Below are 27427 nucleotides of genomic sequence, written 5' to 3'. Positions count from 1 at the left end.
AGCACAAGAAAATTCGCTGTTCTTTATGTTTTACTTGTGGTCATAATAAGAGAACTTGCCCACTTCTGAATACTAGTTTGTAAATCTTATTATCAGTTTTACTCTAGAATATGACCATACACTGCATTTTATTTCATTAAGTGTTCATGATCATAATAGAATGCTTTTGAAATTTGTTATACTTTTTAATTTACATGTACTATATTACATGTAATTGAACAGAAATATGTAAAATTTTATGTGTCAGTACAGGAGGTATTTACATGCACATAACAAGCTTGTATATATATGTATATAGATCAATCTGATACATTACTTAAAAATTCATCTTCTTGTATGTATTTAGTTCAATATGCCTGTCACATGGATACATTCACTATGACCATACAAATAGATAAATATATATATGCATATTGACAAACTACTATGATCTTACTTCTTTGTTCAAACAGTATACAATATACAACAAGAAGTGCTAACACACAGTAATAGCTCTTATAACAATTTTCTGTTAACTGTTTCACAACTGCACTGAATACAGAGAGAGAGAGAGAGAGAGAGAGAGAGAGAGAGAGAGATTATGGACCAGGTATAAGAATCTATGGTATGGACAAAGTATTCAGTAAGACTGAAAATATGTACCAATTTGAGTTTACCCCAAAATCTAGTCTTTTTAAACTAGAACTAGAACACAATTTTACATTTAATTAGAAAATGTAATCAAAATAATTTCTTGGGAGCATCTTGGCAAAACTACCATATATGTTTAATATTAATGAATACTCCAGACTTTCAAATGAGGCCATTCACATTAAAAGTGATAGATAATACATTTAGTATATACAAAATAATTTACAAAATAGGATCAATTCTGTACAAGACATTTTCTCTTCTTACCTCTGCATGTCTTTGAGCATGTGGCGCAAATAAATTTTTTACGACTCATGTCAGTACCCAACACCCCAACACAAAACTGATGTAACCATCTTTTACATGAACCTTCACACTGAATCCAAGATATGGGGGATGTTTCAATAGATTCAATAATTCTACATTCATTTTCAAAATCACAAGGACTTGGTACCATTTGCTTACTGCTGTAAACAAAATATTGCAAATGCATACCACCACATATCATCAAACAATCATCAGACAGTTTACAAACTGAATGACCAGCTGACCTAAAATATCGGTCAAACTGAATACTTTCACATGAAAATGTTTCTGTATTTAAAATTGAAACAGAACATCTGCCTTGAAGATTATTTTCATCCACCCCTCCAACAACAAAGATGTATGGCCCAATCACTCCTGCTGAATGATATGAAACACCAACAGCAGGGGAATTGGCAAATATTAGAATTTCTGTATGAAAATGCCTATTAGAATCCATCTTCAAAAGCAGTACATTTGATAATGGTATTCTTCGAAGAGCACTTTCAGTTTTTGTTACACCACCAATATATACAATAGACTTCATACCTCTGATGTCAATAATGTTGGCAGTGTGATAGGCTCTAGGTTCAGATCCTGACACAGAGAGTTTTGTCCAAAAAAGACTTTCAAAATCAAACAAGTAAAAACTGTTATCATTGGTTACATTTTTAAAAAGAGATGAACCAACACATGAATTTCTGTGTGGAAAACAAACTCCACCATGTAAAATAACACAGGAATCAAAAAAATGAGTAAGTGTATGCCCACATCTACCAGTGGGAATTTCACCCCCTAATTCTCTTACAGAGATGCCACCTGGTGGCTGTATAATTTCAACAACACCTTTCTTGTCATTTAATTTGACAATATATAATTCATTTGACATGGAAAAACATGACAAATTGAGACCACCCCAAACAAACAAACAATTTTGAGGTGAAATATAAAAACCAGCACTTGACTGCAAGTGTGGAAATTGACCACCTGAAAGTTTAATTTCAGACATGAAATCAATATTGACATCATTGTCATCTACAACAAAAGATAATTTATACAATTTGTTTGACATGCTCCAGGTGCTCTCTTGCCCTCGTCTGGCACCACCAAAATATAAATATGTATAACTATTGATAGGTAATGAAACATGTCCTTCTGGTGGAAAATAATCAAACTCATCAGAAGCTGCACTTTTTCTTGTAATTCTCCTCAAGGGATTCGTTGAATGGGATTTAAAAGGCAAAGCACGGAATTGTTTGTAAATACTCATCATGCACAGGAAAATATGAATGAAATTGAAAGCTCTTCAAAATGGAATAAACAAACAGGAAAAAGAACAGATTTAGCTACCTAGGGGCCCATCATCAAGAGTATACATGCATAAATACTGTAATAAGAGAATATGTATATGTACTTGCAGTTGCATACATTTGAAGTATACATTTTAAAAATTTTACTGAGAAGTAAATTAATAAAATGGAGATCAGGACTGCTAAATGTGAAAATTGCATCTCACCTACATGTAGATTGATTTAAGGAGTTCCTTCTTCATACAAATAGAAAAAATGCGATATTTTCTACAACAACAAAAAGTAAATATAAGAACAGATATCAAATGCAAATCCCCTCTGCATATAGACTAGATACAGCTACATCTATGCATGTTCATTTTCATGAATTCTTGCACATTATCACACATATAATTTGTGACACTGTATTACACAATCTCCTTTAAAACTAATATATCATCAATAAGTTTTAAAATAATCGTCAAATACAGCTTACCTTGTCTGTAGAGGGATCGAGAGAATTAAATTGAGAATAGCGCGCGGCTATAGCGAAAGTAGGGCTCGACGTTCTTGCAACCGGAAATACGGTAAAGGTTATTGCCCCTACGCACGAGTTATCGTTCTTTGCAGGAGACGGCTTATATAACGGAAGTTTGATTGTGGACCGACCACTCATCGGGCCAGTGATATATGCAAGTGCATATGAATTGGAAGTGCGGGAATAGTAGTAAAAACTTCTTGTACATTCCACTTTTATTTGAAAATGATAAGTAATCTTTCTGATTTTGTCTGGGGGAAAACAACATACAATATCCCTCACACATAATCTTGCTCATTTACATAAAGTGTCTCCAGTCATTCAGCTATTCTGATATATTTCCAGTTAATATATTCCCGCACATGAGTTTAATCATACATCTTCCTTGCTTACATACATTTCTTTTGTCAAACTGTAAATGAGTCAAAATTGTTAAATATAGTGTTTTGTAATGCATTTTCTTTACTTTTAATTACAATGAGAAGTAACTATATGCATGGTTTCAGGCATAAATACATAATTTATTAAAATTTTTAATTTATTTTTTAATTAAAAAGAGTAGTTGTTTTTTCAAATGATCATTTTACACATTCAAATAACGGTTTTAAGGAGTTTAATTCATATTTGTAAAAATGCAAGGGAGGCTACTGTAAGTTAAAATAAGTGGCGGATCCAATGGAACGTACACACAATTTTCAATAGAAAATGGAGGACAAGAATATATAAATGGAATTTATTAATATTTTCATAGTATATTACCCCTTCATTTTTTAAATCAAGACATCCAAACATGTGATATAGATCTACCATATCATGATTATTGTACCAGTATCACATGTACTGGTCAGGGTTAAATAGTGCATTTCAGTTTAGAAGTACATGTAACATATTGTGTTTATATTTCTACCTAGCCATTTATTATTGAATGTGAAGAGAGCGATGCCTTAATTGAAGGTTTAAGTTATTTATTATTATTTATTTTTTAAAAATATTGTTATCCCAATTTTTTACCTCACTCATTTAAAGTTCTGCACTATTACATGTCTTTATTATTATTCCTAATGAAACAAAATTACACCCAGTGTTTGTCACACCAAATTCAGAAGCTACGATTATGCCTTACTGATTTGGAAAAATTATCAACTTATTTTGATATTAGGATTTTTTAAATATTGAACTCCTCCATAAATAAATGTGTGGGTAAATGGGCGCGTGCGTGTGTGTTTGTGTGTAAACTATTGGAATTTTGGAACTATAGATTTTTAAAGAATTTTTCTTTGTACTACTTATTCATGCGACATGGCATGCATCTCGATCATGAAATGGAAATTATACAGGGTTATCTTGATACTGTCCAATATTCACTTTATCGGGATGCCATTGACGCAATAGTAGGTCATACGTAAAATATTTGAAACATATTGTTTTAAAAGTGCAAATAATTTTGACATGATTTGGGGGGAAATTTTGACAATTTTTAAGGGGAAACAGCCTGAATAATGTCTTAATACTTAAGTATCTATGAATAACACTGACATAATTTACTTCAGCGTGAGAGGGCTTATATATACAATGCCTGTTGTCCAATCCATTTGTGTTTTCTGCATATTAAGATTGATATTTTGATTTATTTCCGTTTCCAAATTGGTTTGTTACAGATGCCTAGAAAAAAGTCCTATAAGTGTTTTAACTGCCCTAGAATTACGAAACAAACTGATATATGTCATATATCAAAGATCCATAGGAATGTAATAAGCAGACTATCTGGAAGAACGCTTAGTCACCGTGATTTCCTGTGTGTCAAATGCAGACATATATGTAGGTCCTATGTACAGAAATATGGCAAGTCAAATCCAGAACTCAAGAGGAGTAATCTGTCATCTATACACCAACCATCATTATATACGTCCCTTAGTCCTCTTTCTGTTCAATTGCCATTCCCATGTACAGCTAGAGGTCACTCTTCTTGCATAGTTAAAATATTTATTTCAGTTCATACAAAAACTTTACGCGGTGGCCAAGAGGTTAGATCGTTCGCCCTGCATGCAGTAGGCCGGGGTTTGAATCCCGGCCGCGTCAGACTTAAGTCGTTAAAATGGGTAGTTACAGTTCCATCGCCAAACGCTTGGCATCAGGGGATGTCCCATGTCGCAGTAGGTGTGGCACGCTAAAGAACCCTCACTGCTTAATGGCCGTAAGCGCCGAAAAGAGGCCTAAAATTTGAAGCCCTTCACCGGTCTTGGTGACGACTCCATATGTGTGAAAATTTCTAGGGGGAGACGTTAAGCAAGATACAGTCAATCAATCAATCAATCAAAAACTCTAATATATTATGTATAATACCTTCTATTTAATGATAAGAAAGGATGATATCATGAATTTGTATCTGAATATCAATATTACATGTAAATAAACAAGTTTTTTAATGATTAACCCAGTCTGCAATTCTGCATATATTTGCATAACAATAAGATATCATCAAATGATATAAATATGTACAAGTCGCCGTTTTATACGTTTTAATTTTCACCCACTAATAACCTTTCGCTTAGAATTTATTTCTTTTATTTCTTTGTTTTATCACACGGAGGTGCACGGGGGCACAAAGGAGGCATCCACGGAGATCCTCCGCGGACTTAAAAGTCTACTTCGCTCAGAAAAATGACTTCAGATGTGACTACAATTTGAAAGGTCCACCGTGTTTTATCAAAAAAATGTGGTTCACAAGGGGGATGTTTGAAAAATCCATTTTCCTAATTAGTTACTATAATTATTCAAGTTTAACCAAAATTATAGAGTTGTCTCTCTTTTTATCGTCAGTTAATATCAATTTAATGGAAATTGATACAAATAGATATACAACTTTAAAAAAATATAAACTCGTCTCTGAGGTAGACGGTAAAACAATATTGTTTGCTGTACGTGGTCTTTTCACCGCATGAAATTTTGATTTTTGATCACGATTTTTCAATTATGTCCAATACAGCGAAAAATATTGTAAAGTGGGGGGAGGGGGCAATATATCTCAAATCTAAACGTCGTGATAGAAAATATACAAGTTCCTAGTATTTTAACAGTTCCGATTTACAATCAGAATAAGCCCCAAAAATATATATTAACCTATACGTCCAATTTTTTTGGGGTGTATTACACTGTGATTCTCATAACGTCAACACCATGACGTAAGCATCATGACAATATTAAGTTTTCATGCTGAAAAACAATACAAAGTTTAAACGACTGTAAAACGATATCTAGAAAAGATATTGTTATAAAATAAATTGTTCGATTACCTATAAATCTTCGAGCATCAACGGTGAAAATCTTATTTATTTTTGCGAAAGGGCCAATTTTAGTACGTCGTGGCTCTAGTCCTTTACTCTGCCGATGTAACATTCTCAATAGGTGTTTTAATGGTTTTATGAAGTTACATGTAGGTTGTGTAACTGTTTTATACCAATATTCGTTTTATGCTTTTTAAAAAAAAGCAGAGAATGCCTGGCTGATTATTTCATTCATATGTGTATATTGTTTTAGTGTATCAAAAGGTACTGAATTTACTAAAAGAGGACAATACAAATTTTATAGTTTTCACCGCTTTATTGTGCGACGCGCGTCGATCGCTTTTAGCGAGGACTTTTTGTCGCTAATTTTAAAGAAAACCGCGCAGCATGTCCCAATTTCATTTTATCGTAATATAAAAACTACCGAGAGTTATAACACGAATAAGGGCCCATCAAAATGGAAATTTCCTCTACTTTTACAGGCTGTATTTACTTTTCCCTATTTCCATATATGAATATAGGTAAAACGCCGATATGTTTAAACATTGAGAAATAAAATGGTAAGAAAACGTACATGTGCAAAAAATTGCTATTTTCTTATAACTCTGCCAGGCATTAAAAATAATTTTTATATCTTCTGAAACCAGGGAATATATGCTTTTCAAAAATATGAAAAATATTGAATTCATAAGGAAAATTAAAAAAAATCATATCGAGGGAGAAAATGACCTTGCGAAAAAGCGTTGCGTCATATTTAGACGAAGCCATCTTTCACTTTAAATGCTTTCTTTAATTTAATGGCTTTACTTACTTCATTAATTTTTGAATAGTCAGAAAATAGAGGAAATTTCCAAAAATGTGATATATAGATCATTATATCTTATGACCGTAATTTCAAAGATTTAGAGTAACTCCTTTTGCGTTGCCCTGTTTTTACGCGCCACCGGTCAAATTGACCGGTACGGTAGAGAAGGGGTTAAAATAGCTCTAGCAAGTTTATCGTTATTTGGGATTTCAAACATTTCGGTTGAGCATCACTGAAAAGACATTATTTGTCGAAATGCGCATCTGGTGCATCAAAATTCGTACCGTATACGTTTTACATTATGCATGTATAAAAACAAAATATACCTGCTCTGTAATATTTCGTTAAAAAAACTATATGACATATATTTTGAATTTCCCGATCCGTTTTTTTTTTTTTTTTTTTTTTTTTTGGTACTGTTCCGTTTTCCGTCCCGCGTTTTGTTTTTGTTGGTTTTGATCATCGGACCGAGTATCCTACCTCTGATGTGTATGAAATAGACTACTGAAGACAGATTAACAATATCAACTGTTGACTGTGCATGAAATGAATCTACCTCTGTTGACCTGTCACAATGTCATACATCATACATGTATTAATTGCATTGATAAGAAAATCCAAAGAGTGATGAGACCTGTAGACGTTGTTGTACATTAAACCTTCGTTCAAAGTGTGTTCTGGTATAGCATTTTCTGGTATGATGCTATAATATTACGCAAATATATTTAGACCCTAACGTTTAGATATAACGTTATATGATGATCAATTTGATACACAATTATCCAACGAAACCACACAGAATTTGGGTATTTCTTCTTTGTTTTAGTAAATTAAGAAGAATGAAGTTTTACATGAAAATTAAAGAAACCCACAATATTGTTTTGAGATCATTTAACCCTTTAACGCCCAGTGACGCCTTTTGACGCCTTTTATGTGCCGACGTGATTAAATTGGGGGCGTTTTGTTAATAATTGGAATACAATGAAACAAATCATATTTTCTAAAAGTAGAGTAAAAACTAAACAATTTTTCTACAAAAAGTTTTTCTGTGCGATGTTGGGAACTAGTCGAAAACATGCATTCAAAATCGCACATCGTTACCGGAAAGTAGGAAATTTAAGCCGAAGTGACAAAAATTGTGTTATATTCTGTCAGTAAAATCTTTTCTAAAAAACAAAATATTTAAAAACGTATATCATATTCGGAAAGGTTGAAACATTTGCTTCATTTTTTCTTACGGTCATATTTAGGTACGGGCAAGTGTCATAGACCTATTTCTGCATGAAAGTAATGCATTTTATAAGTTAAACGCGATAAAAATGCACTTTAACGTCATTTGACATTAGCGTGCGTGTGTATTGCGCAAATAGATTATATAACGATACATAACTATATTTACGTGGACAAACTAAACAAAATAACGGTAAATCTGTGATTGGGTTTTTGTTTTTGTTTTATGAATTAGAACTACTGTTTTACAACCTAAATACAATGTACATTTATTTCCCTATGTAAGCGTGTCCGCCTTCAGGCTAGGTATACGTGTGTGAACAATGGCTAATAGTACCTTAACATTCACAGATTTTTCTTACGGATTCTTACGTATTCCACAAATCCATAAAAGTACACGGAATGTTACAATTTAGACATGGATACCGACGAGTGATTTACGAATGCTTGTGATTGACTACGAGTCGGAGATCCGTAAGGACTCGTAAGAAAAATCCGTGAGTGTGAAGGTGGTATAATGCGCACAGAATTTGTGGGGTTTTTTTTCTCTCTATCTTTTTCACATACATGTCCGCATTCAGCTTAAGTATATGTGTGTGAAAAATGGCTAAAGCACACAGGATTTGTGGGGGTTTTTTTTCCATCCTTTTCACGTACATGCACTATATAATCTAGAAGAATAAAGTTTTGTTTACATTTGAGTGTCTCGCATGCATGAATAAAAAAAAAAGTTATACAATGTATATGTATATTTTCATTAGATGAATAGGCAATAAATATGATGTAGGCTATGGAACGGACTAAAATGTACCTTTTTATAAGTTAATCATTACGAGCAAGTTGTCAGTGTGTGCTAGATGTACGTATGTATACTCATTTAAAAATGTTAGCGTTTAGATTATGATTTTTCCGTTTATTTGCAATAATAATCTGTTAGAATTTAAAGAAAAATAACTTCAGTACAAGTAAGTCAAATGAGTTGTTTTGACTAAATATTTTCATTTCTTGTTACGTTGTCATGACTGTAACATAAACAGCGCATAATTTAATCATGGAGTATAGCGCTGAAAGCGATACAGGTTCAGTTTTGTTGTCCGTTGGGTCACCGTCAGACATTGGTGTAGATGACTACAGTTATGAAGAAGTTTCTATAATAAGGACAATGAATCAGAATATATAGAAACACGGTCACCAGTGTACACTGGACAGTCATTTGAGTGACATTACGGACGAGGATTTCTACTTCTAGTCGCATCAACTCCATAGCGTAAATATTGTAAAGTTCCATGAAGATGTTGGTCCTTCTCATGAACTTGACTCCTTATATGAGGGGGCGTACAGGGGGTGGTCCTCTCCCCCTCTCTTCCCCTGAATAGTGATGAATTGCATATTTCATTTGGGTACTAAAGCGTATTACATGCCAGTTTACTACCCATATGCACGGCAACGATTATGATGCATATAGATATAACAGGCTTACGTGATATTGCAAATGTATTCTTTAATTGTTTCTTTTATCTGTTAAAACACAATGGGCACGGCATCGAATACGTATAGCCGTTGATGCAGATTAGATGTGAAAAAGGAAAAACGAAGGAGTTATAAGAAAAGACGTATAAGAACCTTCCCACTAAACCTCTTTTCTCTCCCTCCCACCTCCTTCCTCTCATCCTGTCCGCCTCCTCTTATATCATGTATACTGTTACTTTCTGCTGATATTACCTCTTGTCAGTTTTGGGGAAATAGCCAAGGATACAGACATGTAAGGAACAGAAAGCAGATCGAGTACAGGACAGCCTGGCCCCAACTGGACCCCGACAAACGAAATGCGTATCTTTGATGGGAATTAACCAATTACCCGATATCAAAATATACAGAGACATATAATCATTTCTATGATATGTACTGGTCAGATGACAATGCATCGGTAATTTTTTTTTTAAATATTTAATGACAATGGCAACAATTTTGATAAAATTTCCGTTATTTGAAAAAACACCATAAAACACACACACACACACACATACACGTGATTCTACAACATAAAATATGCATATATGTAAATACAAAATATTGCAAACATTTTGAATTATGTCAGAGAAAAAGTACGATTGTGTACGGTGCCGACGGAGACTCTCTGATCTACATATAGTACTAAATAGTGATGCTTTTAAAAGTACCCTTAAAATATTAGTAATCAATTATCACTACATGTAAAATCATGCAAGAAAATGTACTCTATTGATTGAATATTGTTTAATGTCCCTCTCGAGAATTTTTCACTCATATGGAAACTACTTTGTAAAAAGGGATTGTATTATGTACGGTACATACTCAGTACACAAAGACCTGCAGGATAACCGCATTACGACATGCAGGTATTTTATACAGGACAGGCACGTACATGTATGTAGCATAATTTTTCAACAGGGGAAAGGGAAGCCGGAAAAAATCCCTACACCATTGTCTAACTTTCTTGACGAGCAAATAAAAATAAATAAATGGATAAATGAATAGATAAACCAAAAACATAAAAAAGTTCTTCTTTAGGACAATCAGCACTTAAATTCTCCAAACTCGGGGTGGGGATGCGGGATTAACGTGCAACCTTTGAAAAAGTCCGAAAATAAATTTTAAATTCAGGGGTGTGACATGTATTAGCGCCGACTCATAAATAATCCCAAACTTCGACTTCTTAAAAAGAGGGAGGGGGTTGCGCACCTTTCAATACATGTACACAAGTTCAATTCATAACTTCGACTTGACATTTTCATATTTCAATACTATTATAAAATATGGGAGGGGTTACCAAATATATCTTTTAACATTAAAAGGTGTTGAGAAAAGTTGGGGGATGGCAACACCCCTTCCCCCTATTCTACATGCCTGCAGGAAACACGTTTTATATTCTATGGTTGAACACCCCAGGTACCGTGAAACCTTACAGGCATTACTCTCTAATGTGATTTCTCACTAGACGTTGCCCAGTGTCTGATCGGAAACTTCTTCAGTCCGATGAGAAAACGGCTTGAATGTGAGACACATCAGCGAAAAAAGCGTCGGTGCCGATGGTGTAGTTTTCTATGCGTGATCGAGGCGAGACAGTGTACGCATTATTTTTATAATATAAATAGAAAAAATTCAGTAAGAATTAATTTAGATCATATAACGCTGTAAATATATGGTACACTGTTTTATCAATATATTCACCGTCGCAAACCACGCCTAATGTACATACGTACGGTACTCCCGGACTTAGTAAGCGTGACTTGCGCGGATGCAATGTACATGTATTTGGTTTATTGTATTATAAACGAACTAAGCTATTGACGCATTTATGATCTACTGAACAATATTATATTAGAATTTGGAGAGTAAAGGTATTTAATTTCTATAGGCATATGGTTGTACGTATTGTAGGTTTATAAATCTTGCATGTATATTTGAACTTGTACTGCTAGTTTTCATGATACATGTATCATTACGTACATGACGTAAATATTGTGATAGTTTATTGAACATTTTTTCTATTTCACGGGAAGAAAATGATGAAAAACTCATTTTAGCGATTTTTGGGTTGTGTTCCCATGGCAACCATAACATCAGATCATACTACATAATTCAAAACTTGTGTAGCAGTTTACTGGTCAATTTGTATTTTCATGTGAAGGAAGGAATGAAAAATCAACAACAAAAATGTACCGAAAAAAAACCAACAACATATTTTTGTCATTCATGGACTCATTTAGTTGCCATGGTAACTGTAAAAATTCGTTACACTGCATAATTAGAAACTTATTTTTTTCATTTTGAAATTTTATGAGTTATATTCTAAAAATATGTGTAGAGAAAGTTTTAATTTTCATTAAAAAAATTTCTTCAAGTTTTAAGGAACATTTTACAATATTTACAGGCAGTCTACTGTAACTTATGCGCATCTTGTACTTCAATGTTTATGTACATGTATAATTATATTTACAATAAATGACACACAATTTCATGAATGCATGTAATGCATGTATATGAATACAACTATTCTTAAAATTTATTTAAATGATGGCTGATAAAAATTCAATTTGTGTGTTTTAGGTGACGAAACTGGTGAAAAAACACATTTTTGGGGATCTGTGGGGTATTTTTGTTGTCATGGCAACCGTTACACCACATTTTAGTGCATAATTAAAATCTTCAAGATTTTTCCTTTCAGGATATGCATAGGTTATATTACGAAAATGTGACTAGAAAATGCTTTAATTTCAATTTGAAATATTTGTATCTGCTTTGAAGGAAAACTCGAAAATTTCTGGTAGTTAAAGGGTTAAAAAGTATTCTAAATTATTTAGATCTAAGCCTGAATTTCTTTCTTTTATTATCAGCTACCCAATTATAATCTTCGCCTAGAGTACCAGGGCCCCTGGACTGGACACATCTATAACACAGTAATTGTGAAAGCATATACATGTGTCAATTATTATTAAAGAAAATAATGCCATATAGTACATTATTGTGTACAATCAGAAACAGTGAAAATATTGGCTGCGATAATAGTGGTAAATTTAGAAATTTGAATTCAATGTTTTATATGCAAAAGGGGACTAAATCGTTTACCCTTGCGCCACGCTACTAGACACGGGACACCTCAAGTACGGGTTTTCTATGTCATATAAAGAAGGAATTATTGTTACGTAATATTATATAACATATATAGATATTCAAATTGTACAGTTGATGCAAAAAGGGGCTAAATCCTAGCCCAGGGAGCCATCGATTGGATACATTTATATAAGACAAGTTATAGGCATAATTAAGAAAGTATTTGAGAAAAGGAAATTCACTTTCACTTGTTTTAAGAAGGGCGATACTAGCAGATTAAAAGTCATCAACAGTAAAAAAAAAAAAAAAAAAAAAAAAAAAAAAAATACAAGATATATTGTGTAAAAATCAAAGTGTGATTAATTCCATTTAACATTTCTTTAGAATGTGATATATATATTGAGATTATACACTTATATTCCATCTAGATAATGTGGTATACTTTAAGATTTCATCAGGCGAATGAAAATACCTTCGGAATCATTTGAGAATATTGGAATAGTATGAGGCAAATATGTAAGAATTTACCAAAAACATTCTTGAGATGAAATGATAAGCCATATTTCTGACATTTTATCAATAAAATGATGTATATTCAATTGCTGGGATAAAATTTAGAAATTCATTTGAAAATTCAGGATTATCTTCCTTGTGCATAGCTCTTTTACTTTGATGAATTTTACACCATTTTTTGGCACTCTAGTTTTCATTTTAACTCTTGCAAGTTTATTGTTATTTCGAATTTCCAAAATTTTGGCTTGAACATCACTGAAGAGACACTATTTGTCGAAATACGCATCTGGTGAATCGAAATTGCTATCGTATAAGTTTTACATCAGAGGAATGAACCTTCTTTTAAGTTAACGGTTTTTAATGTTTCCCTGAGTGGTATTGTGTGGTAGCATTGTGTTGAGGAAGAACCACTTGTTATTATTCTTAGATGTTATTTAACAAAAGGTATACTTTAAGATTTCATTAGTCGAATGAAAATACCTTCGGAATGATTTTAGAACGAGTTTGTAATTTATTCCAGCAGAATGTTTTACGCATACTATGTATATCACTGCAAAATGCGGTAAGTTCATTAACTTTACAGTCCCACTACATTATAAATCATTTTACAATAAGGAACGAACTAAATCGAAAAACAATATGAATTACCATAAAGCAGTTTCCTATTTTTCCATTTCATGAACATATTTTATGATGAAACAACCATCTTAAATACTAGCAAAATATGCATTTATAATTGTTTAGAAAAGTGTTCTAAAACTTCCAATATTTTATTCTCTCCTTTACTTAGCAATGACAGCAAATTATTGATCATTTTGTTTCAATATGTAGGTATTACTATCATAAGTTGTTTATCCATACAATATTATTACAAGTCAAGCCTTGCGAATCTCAGTACTTTCAGTACATTGATTACTTTACATAGGCAGTTCCGGTTTTCTGTCCAGTAATGATTATGTATGTTATTTTTCGATAGTAAAGCTCTTATGAAAATACGAAGAATAAGGAAAGTGATCATATCATAACTACCACAAAGATACATTGTATATTACCATGAGAAATTTGCATCAAAGAGAACGGGCTTTGAAGGATTACTTGAATAAAAGTACTTCTTGCAGAGACTAATAAATGTGTAGGGGTTTCAACAGTCTCGATTGAAGTCAGGTTTTCGCAAAATCTATGGTTGTTATAACGATCTAGTTCGTCAATACAACCTAGCATTGGGTCAAATGCTGTCTGACGCGTTTCATACCGATCGTTAAGCCATTCTTGGCACACTGATTTTGACTGCGGATAACTCCGTTTACCTGATCAGGATATAGGGCTCACGGCGTGTGTGACCGGTCAACAGGGGATGCTTACTCCTCCTGGGCACCTGATACCACCTCTGGTGTGTCCAGGGGTCCGTTGTTGACCAACTATTTATTTATATTGCTTATAGGAGTTATGAGATTGATCACTTTTTATTATCTTCACCTAGCATCGATTAAATAATTTGGGTTTCTCAATCTTCCATATGATACGTGCTGTTGTATTTGTATGGATAAGGAAACTCTATTTGAATTATCTTTCTTTCCAAAAATATAGACCTATTATTACTAATTCTTAGATATATGCCTCAAGGCGGGTGTGATCGATCTACAGGGGATGTTTACTCCTCCTAGGCACCTGATCCCACATCAGTTATATCTAATGGATCCAATTCTCTATTTATTTATTTTTTTGTTTATAGGAGTTACCAGATTGATCACTGTTCGTTATATTTACAGTTCATGGGGTTGCTGAGATTGACAATTGATCATTATATTCACTTTTCACTGATTAAGTCCAATTTTGAGATGGTTTACATGACAAATGTTTTGTATCAAAGAACCGTTGTTATTAATTGCATCTAAGTTTACCATTTTGACACAATATGTAAACTCATGGGACCCATGTTCGTTGACCATTTCCCTAAACATCGACTTCATCAATTGTATATCGATTATAACTTTAGCATTTCAACTATCTTGCAACAAAAGCTCCCCTTTAGTCAAGAGTAACGCTACGGTTTCCAATAAACAATGTACGACAATTGTATCACACTCAAGTTGTAGAAGTATGTTGAAAAAACATCACATGTATCATAAACTAAATTTAATGAATATCGAAGTTGTCTAAGTATTGTGACATAACGAAAACAAAAGTATTATAATCGTATAGAACAGCAGTAATGTAATATAATGTCTTAAGTTGTATGAATACTCCTTCATCATTATAATATTATTTCCGTAAATCTTTAGAAGTATTATAATCATATAATATCATTGTTTAAGTTGTATGAATACTCCTTCATCATTATAATATTATTTCCGTAAGTCTTTAGAATTATTATAATAATATAATATCATTGTTTAAGTTTTATGAATACTCGTTCGTCATAATGATATAATCTCCGTAAATATTTAGAAGTATTATAATCATATAATATAGTTGTTTAAGTGGTATGGTTACTCCTTCATCAATATAATATAATTTCTGTAAATATTTAGAAGTATTATAATCATCTATCGTTGTTTAAGTGGTATGAACACTACTTCATCAATATAATATTATCTCTGTAAATCTTTAGAAAGTGAACAAGTTAGATTTTACTCTGGAATAACTTTGCTTTGAATATGTTTTATTGCATATATGATATACAATAGGTCTGTACACGAATTCTGACAACTTACGATGTTCTCACTTCATGAAATCTTTAGATATCTTATATGTTCTTTGTGAAATAGGAAGTAGATATGAGATACTAAACAGCTTGGATCATGGAATTTATTGCATTTGACCATAAAACAAACGTTTAACACACGGAACTCCTTTTTGGGAAATCCTTTTCATAACATAGGGAAACATTAGAGTAGAATATCAATGATCTAGATGTATATCTAATGAATATCTTAACATGTAGCAAAGACATGACATAAATGAAAAGAAAAGAAAATCCATATCAAAAGCATGATTTACAACCTAGAGTTATTTCCCATATCACAGTGCTTTCTAATATTGCTCTATTTCCGTGTTTGCCCAGTTATTTTTTTTCAGTGTTAATAGGATTTATGAGATTGATCACTGTTCGTTATATTCACCTTCCATGTTCATTATATGTAAGGTATATATCACATGTATAAAAATTATTTAAACATTCTACTAAACAAACATATATTATAATATTTCGAAAGATATCAAATTATACAATATAGTACACAATATGTAATTATGTAGTTATTTCTCAATAAATTGTTTTACAGAAAATAATCACAGTACAAGATTTGTCAAACCAAACAGTATAATTTTTCCAAGTACTTTCTTAATAAAGAAACCATAATTTATTATCAAAGAGTGGAAAATGTTTTAATCTTGTGTAGATCATTTCAAAATTCTATCAATTGCAAAAAAGAGAAACCCTGAAATCGGGGATTATTGTAATTTGAATTGCATGCAGCTGTTGTAATAAAACGTTCCCCTGTATAAAATATATCGGTTTCCGGTTCTACTAATAGAACGCATCAAACGCCGTCAAGTCAAATGTGGAATATTATGTTAAAATTCATTTCATACAATTTTAATTTTGTTGACATATCGAATCAATATTTTAAATTTAATATAACCATACCTTTTTTTTGAAAACATTCGATGTCAATGATCAGATTGCTTGACAAATACATCAACTGATACGATGCAGCCTTTGGTGTATTTCCACATGTAAATTCAAGTGCATTACAGTATACCTATTTATTTTTATGAAGAGTTGCAACTGATATCGTTACATTTAATTAGACTTGTTGCAAGTATACTTTCTATAATTGATGTATTTTACTAACAGAAGTTGAAGTTAGTTAATGCAACGGGGGAAACCTAAATTTTTAAAGTATCCAATACATTATATTTTGACGTGGATATTCTAAAACTTGTGCATCGTTTGACTTTTTGAAATGTTTAATAACCTCATTATTTTCATACTGAGACAAGCTAGACGTACTGCATTATGTCAATCAACATTTAAAACTCATTTAGTTTCTTATACTATCAATTTTTTTTCAAAACATTGAATCATTGATATGTCATTAAAGTTTATTCAGTTTCAATGTTACGCTTCAGACATAACCTATTTTAACCCTCTCCCTTCCGTCCTTGTTTTGAGGCTACTGGCACATTTCCAAGGTTATTTATCATCTGACAGTCAGTGAGTGCCCAACATAAGATGAAGTAGGATGTTTCCCCTAAAACACGTGATCCCTACCACTTATCACACAGCAAAGCATATCAAATATAAATACATGCAGGGGAATTTACCGATATTTTGATTGAATTTCATATTTTTTTTCATGATTTCAATGGATATAAAGATATATATCGAAGTATTGTTTTTTTGGGGGGGGGGGGTAAAATGAAAAAAAGAAAAAAAGAAAAATGTTCTGATGAATAAATGCGGGGTTTAGCAAAGGTAAATAAAGTATGCACAAAGTATTTTACCAATTTCTATTTTATAGTGGATTTGGTTTTTTTTTTTCTTTTTTAGAATTCTATGTCCTTGAGTGTAACAATCTTTGGTTAGGGGGCGTGTCTCATTCTATTGTAACACCGCTACTTTTAGTGATTAAATATACATTTATGGCTCATTCAGAGAAATGTCTATAAATAAGACATGTACATACGACATTTCCTGGAAATGAAGAGCAAGCGGTGCATTCAAGTTAGAAGTGAACAAGCTAGATTCTACTCTGGAATAACTTTGTTTTGAACATGTTTTATTATTATCATTTTTTTTTATTATATGATATACAATAGGTTTGTACACAAATTCTGACAACTTACGAAGTTCTCACTTAACCCCTTCTCTACCGTACCGGTCAATTTGACCGGTGGTGCGTAAAAACGGGACAGCGCAAAAGGAGTGCCTCTAAATCTTTCAAACTACGGTCATAAGATATATGATCTATATATCATATTTTTGGAAATGTTCTCTATTTTTTAACTATGTAAAAATCAGTTAAGTAAATAAAGCTATTAAATTAATAAAAGCATTTAAAGCGAAAGATGGCTTCGTCTAAATATGACGCAACGCTTTGTCGAAAGGCCATTTTCCCCCTCGATACGATTTTTTTAATCTCCTGTATGAATGCACTATTTTTTATATTTTTGAAAAGCATATATTCCCTGCTTTCATAACATATAAAAATTATTTCTATTGCCTGGGAAAGTTATAAGAAAATAGATATTTTTTGCACATGTACGCTTTCTTACAATTTTATTTCTCAATGTTTAAACAGATCGGCGTTTTACCAATATTCATATATGGAAATAGGGAAAAGTAAATACAGCCTGTAAAAGTACAGGAAAGTTTCTTTTTGATGGGCCCTTATTCGTGTTGTAATTCTTGTTAGTTTTTATATTACGATAAAATGAAATTGGGACATGCTGCGCGGTTTTCTTTAAAATTAGCGATAAAACGTCGGTGCTGAAAGCGATCGACGCGCATCGCACAATAAAGTAGTGAAAACTATTTGTATTGTCCTCTGTTGGTAATATGAATACTTTTTGATACACTAAAACAATATACATATATGTATGAAATAATCAGCCAGGTATTCTCTGCTTTAAAAAAAAAAGAAGTATAAAAACCATTATTGGTAAATAACAGTTACACCACCTACTTGAATTGTAACTTCATAAAACACCTAATGAGAATGTTACATCGGTAGAGTGAATAAAAAAAAAATACTTCAAATTCAGATATAAACGTTATGTAATATTTATTCGGTATAGAAATATTTTTTTCTGCCAAACAAAGAAAACAAAAAGACCAGTCTGCATATTGTATATATAATACTTTTTCCCCCGTGATCCGGATCGCGGCCGCGGGGTTTTCTGAAATTGTCCACGGGCAACACACGTGTTTCTGTTTCAACGAAAACAACAACACAACAAACGCTTGTATTGTATTTTACATCTTGAAAACGACCTGATGTCAGATGAAGAAGTCTGAAGATACCTTGGATATCCTGTTGCAGGATGACCCAAACGATCATGCATTCAGTATAAACATGTAAGTTGATGTAGCCACATAGGCCGACTAGAAGAAAAAAAACGTTCGCGGTTATGTCATGTTATGAAAAATGCACGATTAATATATTAACCGCGATTTGATGCCATAATTTGTCGTTTCATGAAAGAAAATATTCATATTTTATGATATCTAAACCAAGTGTATAACACCCAATTGTTTATTAAGAGCTGAACATATCTGACATCAATTAATCTGTCCTGGCCCGGCATTAATCAGTCTGGAACCCCCCTCCCTTTCGGTATCTCCTCACCTGACGCGCGAGTGTAAGAAGAGGGTGGATTTAGTGTACGATGAGAAAAGGGTGGGATGGTTTTAATCAGACTGGGCATTTATGACAATTGGTGCGGAGGCTATTTATCAAGATTTTCTATGTTTATAAAAAAATAAATCTTTCTATGAAAAGAAAACACAATCTGTTAGGAAAGCATATATTGCATTATTGTATTATCGTAATAATAGAATTTATTACCGTAATTTGAGGTTTTTCTTCATATTGTAACAGAAATAAAAACAAAATGTGTGTTTGGGACAAAAGGTGTGTGCGTGGGGGGGGGGGGGGGGGGGGTTAACATCAATCAAAATCTGGTTATGACAGGCTATTGATAAAGCATTTAATTATATGATCCATACATGCTGGTGTGCTATGAGCTGATGGGCATGTGCCCACTTCTTGCTTAGATTTTCTCTAATTTCGACTAAATCCACACCCCATCAGAGTACCATGCCAGGGGATTTAGACACTGTGTACAATGAAGAACCAATTCAATTCTACTTTAAATCTGGGGCCATTCAATTTCCCTCAGAGGCACAATATTTTCGCTGGACACTGTATATTTTAACCTGAATTTCTTCAGTATTTGCTCCCATGTATATGTTGGGCATAATGCTAACACCTCCATGATGTATAGTGGGTTTTTTTCCAATACGCACTCTGCTACACTCGCAAAGTATAATGAAATATTCCATTCATTTGATTTCTAACATATGTATGTAAAACTTATACGGTACCAGTTTTGATGCACCAGATGTGCATTTCGACAAATAATGTCTCTTCAGTGATGCTTAACCGAAATCTTTGAAATCCGAAATAACTATGTATGTAATCCCTTACCAAATAGCACTTCAAATATAGGACATCTCTATCTTTAAATAAATATGATCAGTACTTTCGTGCGAAACTGTCCCTTACTATCATGAAGCTTATATTCTACTTTAAAACACAAACCAATAATTCTTAATTGTATTTTTTCATCTTTAAAAAGGTTATTGACATCCCAATATTTAGTGGGAAGCTTCCAGGTATCTTCCACTAGTGACAGTCTACTGGCAAATCCAGACATGCATTGGAAGTATGTTGATGTGGAGGACACAGGGACACCTGATCCAAGAACTGTGGCATTTCATTCGGAGTGACAACCTGGCATGCAGTTGGTATGACTCTTTGAGGTTGAATATAGGGTTAAATCCGTATACATTTAGTTAACATTCAAATGAATCCAGATAATACATTCACAAATGGAATCATGGCATTATGGTACACTGATATGCGTGTACCATTTTACTGTTTATCGTTGCATTACTAGATATAACATGCATACAAAAAGAGACAAAACACGGAAAATCATTATTCTGTTTCTAATTATAAGGTATGCTAAGTGTTTTAAATGCTGACAAATAAGGTATGATGGCCAATACTGATTTTATTTGCATTTTTTATTTTCAGATATGGGACCTGATTATTCAGAGAATTGCAGATTTTATGAAGCTGTTTTTGACAGAAGATTTGGTTTTCTCCATCTGTGTTGCCACCAACCATTATGCTGTGATGGTCATATCTAGGGGGAAGGATTGTCATATGCTTCCCAAGGAAGTTCGAAGCCTCTCACTGAAGAGGAACTGTACAGGTATTACTAGTTTTAAAGTACCGATATTGTGACAGTGATTTCCAGTTTAAAACGAATAATAAAATGCATTTTATAAGATTACCTTTACCAAAATTAATCTGGCTGTGCATCTAACACATTTATTAAATGTGTATTACAATTACCCCAGATAAAATTTTACAAGTAATTAAACGCATAATTTTCAGAGGGCCTTGATTATAGAAAACATTTACAGAGCCAATTGAGTATTCAAAAGCTCTGAGAATACATCAGTATATTGGGGCTAAGTATAAACATTTTTTCTCTTTTTCTTCAGATTTTTGGGTATTATCTTATACATGTCTGCTGAGAAGTTCCAGTCGATAGACAGATATTGGTCAACGTATACCCCTATCGGAACAACCTAGTATCAAGAATTATGTCTAGAAATATGTTTTAAGAGGTTGAATATAAGAAGAACAATTTTTATTAAATATAATGCAAGTACATTTAAATTTAGTGATTGAAAGTAAGTACTTGAACATTCGTATACATGTACAATGAACTTGAGGAGGAAAAACGGGCATTATTTTCGCATAGCATTTGATATCATAATGGTGTTGTTGCTTAACAACCAAATATATTTGAATATTAAAAAATTGATTTTTTTAGATTTTAAAGGGACTGGTTCACAATTTTTGATAAAAATATTTTTCATTTTTGATGTTAAACATTAGAAATATAACTCATTTAATGTTGATTGCCAAAATTTTGACCTTCTGAATGCAAGAATGAAAGCAATATTTTAGCCTTAAATATGTGTTATGCAAACAAAGACTCGAGTCTTTTTATGTAAACAAACAAACAAGTGAAATATTGATTTTGTAATATAATGCATCTTAATTTTGCATAGTCAAAAATTTTAACTTTTAGATGACACATTTCACCTCAAAAATGCTTGAAATATGAAAGTTATAATAAACTTAGATCGATATCTATTTCTTTTGAAAATTTCGTAAACAATAACATACCGCAATCTTTGTTTACAAAACAAATAATAAACTCTCTAAAATGAGCTTCTGTGATGATGTATAACCTTAATTTTCATGTGAAATCTTTCAAACACATTAGACAGTAGATTTTGATCATTAAAAGTGAAAAACAAAATTTTTGGCAAAATCGTGAATCAGTCCCTTTAACAGGAAAGATCTTTGTTTTAATGTTGCAATATTTATACTATTTAGTGGGATACAATGGCAAAACGTCATATTATTAGAAAATGATGAATATGTATATGAAGTACGAAATTTTCATTTTATGACCTTTGACCTTAATTCTCTTCATTATATTTTTTGTTAAAAACCTTTTAAAATGATTAAGATCTAGTCAAAGATTATATTTTTAAAATAATGTGACATTTACTAATCATCATGGAATGTAATTATGTTTGAATTGTGTCGAATGGATGTAGAAAGGCAAATTATGGTCAAAATTACACCATGAGTGTTGTTACTTAGCAACCAAAAATATTTTTTTGTCAATAAAATTGATTAATTTGATTGTGATGTTTTTGTAGTATTTTAAAAGACATATCAGCTCATACATTTAGAATTTCCTATTTTTGACTCGAATCCAGTGAGAGGGGTCGTAATATATATATTCCAGAGAAAAAAGATTGCAAAAATGTGCACTTAAATGACCTTTGACCCCGTAGAACTCTTTGGGTCATGGGATAACATGACAAACTTTATGAAAAAAATGTTCCCTGTCCAATTCGTAACAAAATTATATATCACATGCCTACCTAAAATCGTGATACATGCAGATGTAACTCGATTTAAAAATATTGTCATTTAGTCTTAAAAATCTCTAAAATGTGCCGGTAGAGAAAGGATTAATGAAATCTGTAGGTATCTTATATGTTCTTATGAAAAAGGAATTAAATATTAGATTATAAACAGCTTGGATCATGGAATTTATTGCATTTGACCATAAAACAAACGTTTAAGACACGAAACTCCTTTTTGGGAAATCCTTTTTATACCATATGGAAAACATTAGAGTAGAATATCAATGATCGAGATGTATATTTAATTAATATCTTAACATGTAGCAAAGACATGGGATTAATGAAAAGAAAAGAAAATCCATATCAAAAGCATGATTTACAACTTAGAGTTATTTCCCATATCACAGTGCTTTCTAATATTGCTGGATTTCCGTGGTTGCCCAGCTATTTTTTTCATTGTTAATAGGATTCACCTTCCATATTCATTATATATAAGGCATATATCACATGTATATAAATTATTTAAACATTCTACTAAACAAACATATATTATAATATTTCGAAACATATCAAATTATACAATATAGTACACAATATGTAATTATGTAGTTATTTCTCAATAAATTGTTTTACAGAAAATAATTACAGTACAAGATTTGTCAAACCAAACAGTGTAATTTTTCTAATTACTTTCTTAATAAAGAAACCATAGATCATTTCAAAATTGTATCAATTGCAAAAACAAAAACCCTGAAATCGGGGATTATTGTAATTTGAATTGCATTCAGCTGTTCCCCTATATAAGATATATCGGTTTCTGGTTCTATTAATAGAAGGCACCAAACGCCGTCAAGTCAAATGTGGAATATTATGTTAAAATTCATCTCATACAATTTTAGTTTTGTTGACATATCGAATCAATATTTTAAATTTAATATAACCATACCTTTTTTTCAATATTTGATGTCAATGATCAGTTTGCTTGACAAATACATCACCAAATACGTTATAGCCTTTGGTGTATTTCCACATATAAATTCATGTGAATTACAGTATACCTATTTATTTTTATGAAGAGTTGCAACTGATAGCGTTACATATAATTAGACTTGTTACAAGTATACTTTCTATAATTGATGCATTTTACTAACAGAAGTTAAAGTTAGTTAGTGCAACGGGGGTAACCTAAGATTTCAAAGTATCCAATACACTATATTTTGACGTGGATATTCTAAAATTTGTACATTGTTTGACTTTTTGAGATGTTTAAGAACCTCCTTATTTCCATACTTGGACATACTAGACGTACTACATTTTGTCAATCAACATTTAAAACTCATTTATTTTCTTATACTATCAATCTTTTTTTTTTTTCAAAACATTGAATCATTGATATTTCATTAAAGTTTATTCAGTTTCAATGTTACGCTTCAGACAAAACCTATTTTAACCCTCTCTCTTCCGTCCTTGTTTTGCGGCTACTGGCACATTTCCAAGACTATTTATCATCTAACACCCATTGAGTGCCCAACATAAGATGAACTAGGATGTTTCCCCTGAAACACGTGATCACTACCACTTAATCACACAACAAAGCATATCAAAATAAATACATGCAGGGGAATTTACCGATATATTGATTGAATTTCATATTTTTTTTCATGATTTTAATGGATATAATATATATCGAAGTAATTTTTTGGGGGGGAGGGGGTAAACTGAAAAAAGAAATATGTTGTGATGAATAAATGCGGGTTTTATCAAAGGTAAATGAAGTCTGCACAAAGTATTTTACCGATTTCTATTTCTTAGTTGTTGTTGTTTTTGTTTTTTTTTAGAGTTCTATGTCCTTGAGTGTAACAATCTTTGGTTAGGGGCGTGTCTCATTCTATTGTAACACCACTACTTTTAGTGATTAAATATACAGTCATGGCTCATTCAGACAAATGCCTGTAAATAAGACATGTGCATACATCATTTCCTACAAATAAACAGCTAGTTTAATTTTTATGCAGAGTGTCAACTAAACTTGTAATTAAAAGTACATAACAGAAGGCAGTGCTTTCTTCCTGTAGTCCCACCATGTATAACAGTTTAAGGCTCCACATCAATATCAAGTGACTTTTTTTTTTTTTTTTTTTTTTTACATATTTTATAAAGAGATTAGATTCTGCAACATGGTCACCTTAGGTATAAATGTACATATACAGGTATTCATAAACACTTCATTTACAGTCATGGATTTTCATTTTTCAGATGAACACCGTTGATAATTGATCAGATATCGACTAAAGCAGGCTACATATGATGGAGGAACCAGGAATATATCAAATTTCACGAGGAAGTTTCTTAGTCACGTGTTCTGTTGAAGTGTCGTGTCAGTCCACAGTGATTTGTCCGGCTAACGGTCGTGCATAAGCTGACTCAACCTACAAGTAATGAGTAACGGTCACTTATTCCAAATAGTGTACACCACCATATGATAAGCTAACCTGTCCAATACATTGTACAACATCATATGATAAGGTAACCTGTTCAATATATCGAATATCCATAATCAACCCAACAATATTGGATAGCATGTTGCTGATATAGGCTGCCGTAAATTAATGAATTACAATTATAAATTTTTGACCTATATCCAATGAACACGTAATGTAGAATACACGAACTCCACCCACGATCAATAAGTATACACATTAGCGTTTTACACATTTTGGAGTGAAATATATTCAATATAATGACAAAGAGCTGAATTCACTGGGTATAACCTTTAATTTATCTCAGTAAAATAATCATTTAATGGTACAACTCCAATGCATGGGAAACAATAATGGACGTTCATTGTGTTTGGCCTAGTCTGTTAAAATGTGATATCGATTTATTTAAGGTTGAAAATCAAAAGGTCTTATAAAAATACATATGAAGTACACCATGATATGTATTTAGTTTGAAATGGTTTCGAGGTAAACGTTTGTATAATATATCTTTTTACAAAAAATTCAAGAATTCAGAAAATGAAGTATTTTGATAAAAAATAAGGATATAAAAATTTGAAAGCCTAATAGCATGTATTCATATGTAAGAGCTATGTATTTTGCATAGAAAAATCTGAATCAATGATGTAACCCATATTTTGTATGCATGTGTTTCATACCTATTGTTAGGCCATTAGTTCTCATTGACCACGAATAACTCCATTTACCTGATCATGATATAGGTTCACGGCGGGTGTGACCGGTCGACAGGGGATGCTTGCTCCTCTCGGGCACCTGGTCCCACTTCTGATGTGTCCGGGGTCTGTGTTTGCCAAACAGTCTATTTTGTGTTGCTTATAGAAAATATGACATTGATCATTGTTTGTTATCTTCACATTTCATGCACAGGTAACTTGTTTTGGTGAGTGCATTGACCAATCAAGTTTTACCTGTTCTGCAGCTAAATATAGAATTAAAATAAATTCCGGTAAAGCAGAACCATACAAAGTTAGTCGATAGATTTATCTTAAGACTTTATTGCCTTTGATTCATGGTTTATTTGCATTCTCATCATGCTACACATCGACGATATGATATTTGAGTTATTGTTCTTAGAATTTCATAGTTTGCAGGTTTTTGGTCAGCATAAATATCATGTAGGAACAACCATTTCCCCTCCAATGATAAAAAAACCCAGTAAGGTACAAATCAAATATTTCAGCATATTAATACATGCATAAAATAAGCTGACCAGGAAGCTATTGTAAGAGGTCATATATTCCAATAACTAAAGAAAAATCCGTGAATCTGATTGGCTTTCCATGACAGCTGATTAATATCAAGGAATTTTGTTTTCTACTAGATCGAATCTTGTGATGACGAGAGAAATCAAATGCATTGTGTCTATTTTTACATGAACACTGTTAAGTATCCAGGAAGTTTTAACTGCAAAATTGTATCTTGTACTGACAAGAGAAAATACCCTCGAATCTGAGTGGTTCTTCGTAAAATCTGATAGGTATCAAGGAAGTTTTTCTAAAGAGAGGAAACCGTTTTCCTTCACCCAATACTTTGTAAATAGATACATGTAGTTTGGTTTGCACACAGAAATAAAATCGGTGATTATGATTGATTTACTATGGAAGCTGACAAGAATCAAGGAAGTTTTTGTTTCTAAGCGATGAAAAGATTACCTGGATTCAAAACTTTGTATATATATTTTGGCTTGTATATGAGGTTCTAGAAACAATATCTGTACTTTATTTTAAGAATTTTATAGGGAATTATATTATATGACTCGAATCTTAAAGTTTCGACTAAAACATATTGAACTTTGAGGCATTCATTGAAAATTATACAATGATACTTAATATAATCGCATTGCGCTTTATTATAACACATAAAACTTCATTTAACATGATTTATCATGCTTTATTATAACATACACAATGATAATTAACATATTTTATCACGCTTTATTATAACATACACAATGTAAATTAACATAATT

The 27427-nt window shown here is 32.2% G+C and overlaps 2 protein-coding genes across 4 annotated transcripts in view; one reads left to right on the top strand and one right to left on the bottom strand.

The window, feature by feature from the left end:
* The window catches only part of LOC125662102 (uncharacterized), a 6023-nt gene extending 2882 nt beyond the window's left edge, over positions 1 to 3141 (bottom strand). Inside the window, exons 1-2 of one of the 3 annotated variants that reach the window (XR_008798251.1) lie at positions 2719 to 3141; positions 2454 to 2510 (exon numbers count right to left, since the gene is read on the bottom strand). Coding sequence is in view for 1 of the 3 variants with exons in the window: in XM_056148128.1 (XP_056004103.1) it covers positions 898 to 2005 (1108 nt within the window). In the remaining 2 variants the exon portion in view is untranslated. Of the gene's footprint in view, positions 1 to 897; positions 2137 to 2449; positions 2511 to 2718 lie in introns of those variants that run through there. The other 2 variants (XR_007365251.2, XM_056148128.1) reach the window with 2 other exon arrangements.
* The window catches only part of LOC125661075 (uncharacterized), a 277053-nt gene that overhangs the window by 229046 nt on the left and 20580 nt on the right, over positions 1 to 27427 (top strand). The window lies entirely within an intron of this gene.

Source organism: Ostrea edulis, chromosome 8, assembly GCF_947568905.1.
Source record: "Ostrea edulis chromosome 8, xbOstEdul1.1, whole genome shotgun sequence".
Classification (NCBI taxonomy): domain Eukaryota; kingdom Metazoa; phylum Mollusca; class Bivalvia; order Ostreida; family Ostreidae; genus Ostrea; species Ostrea edulis.
The sequence above is the reverse complement of the archived record's forward strand: the minus strand, read 5'-3'. Positions and strand labels throughout refer to the sequence as shown.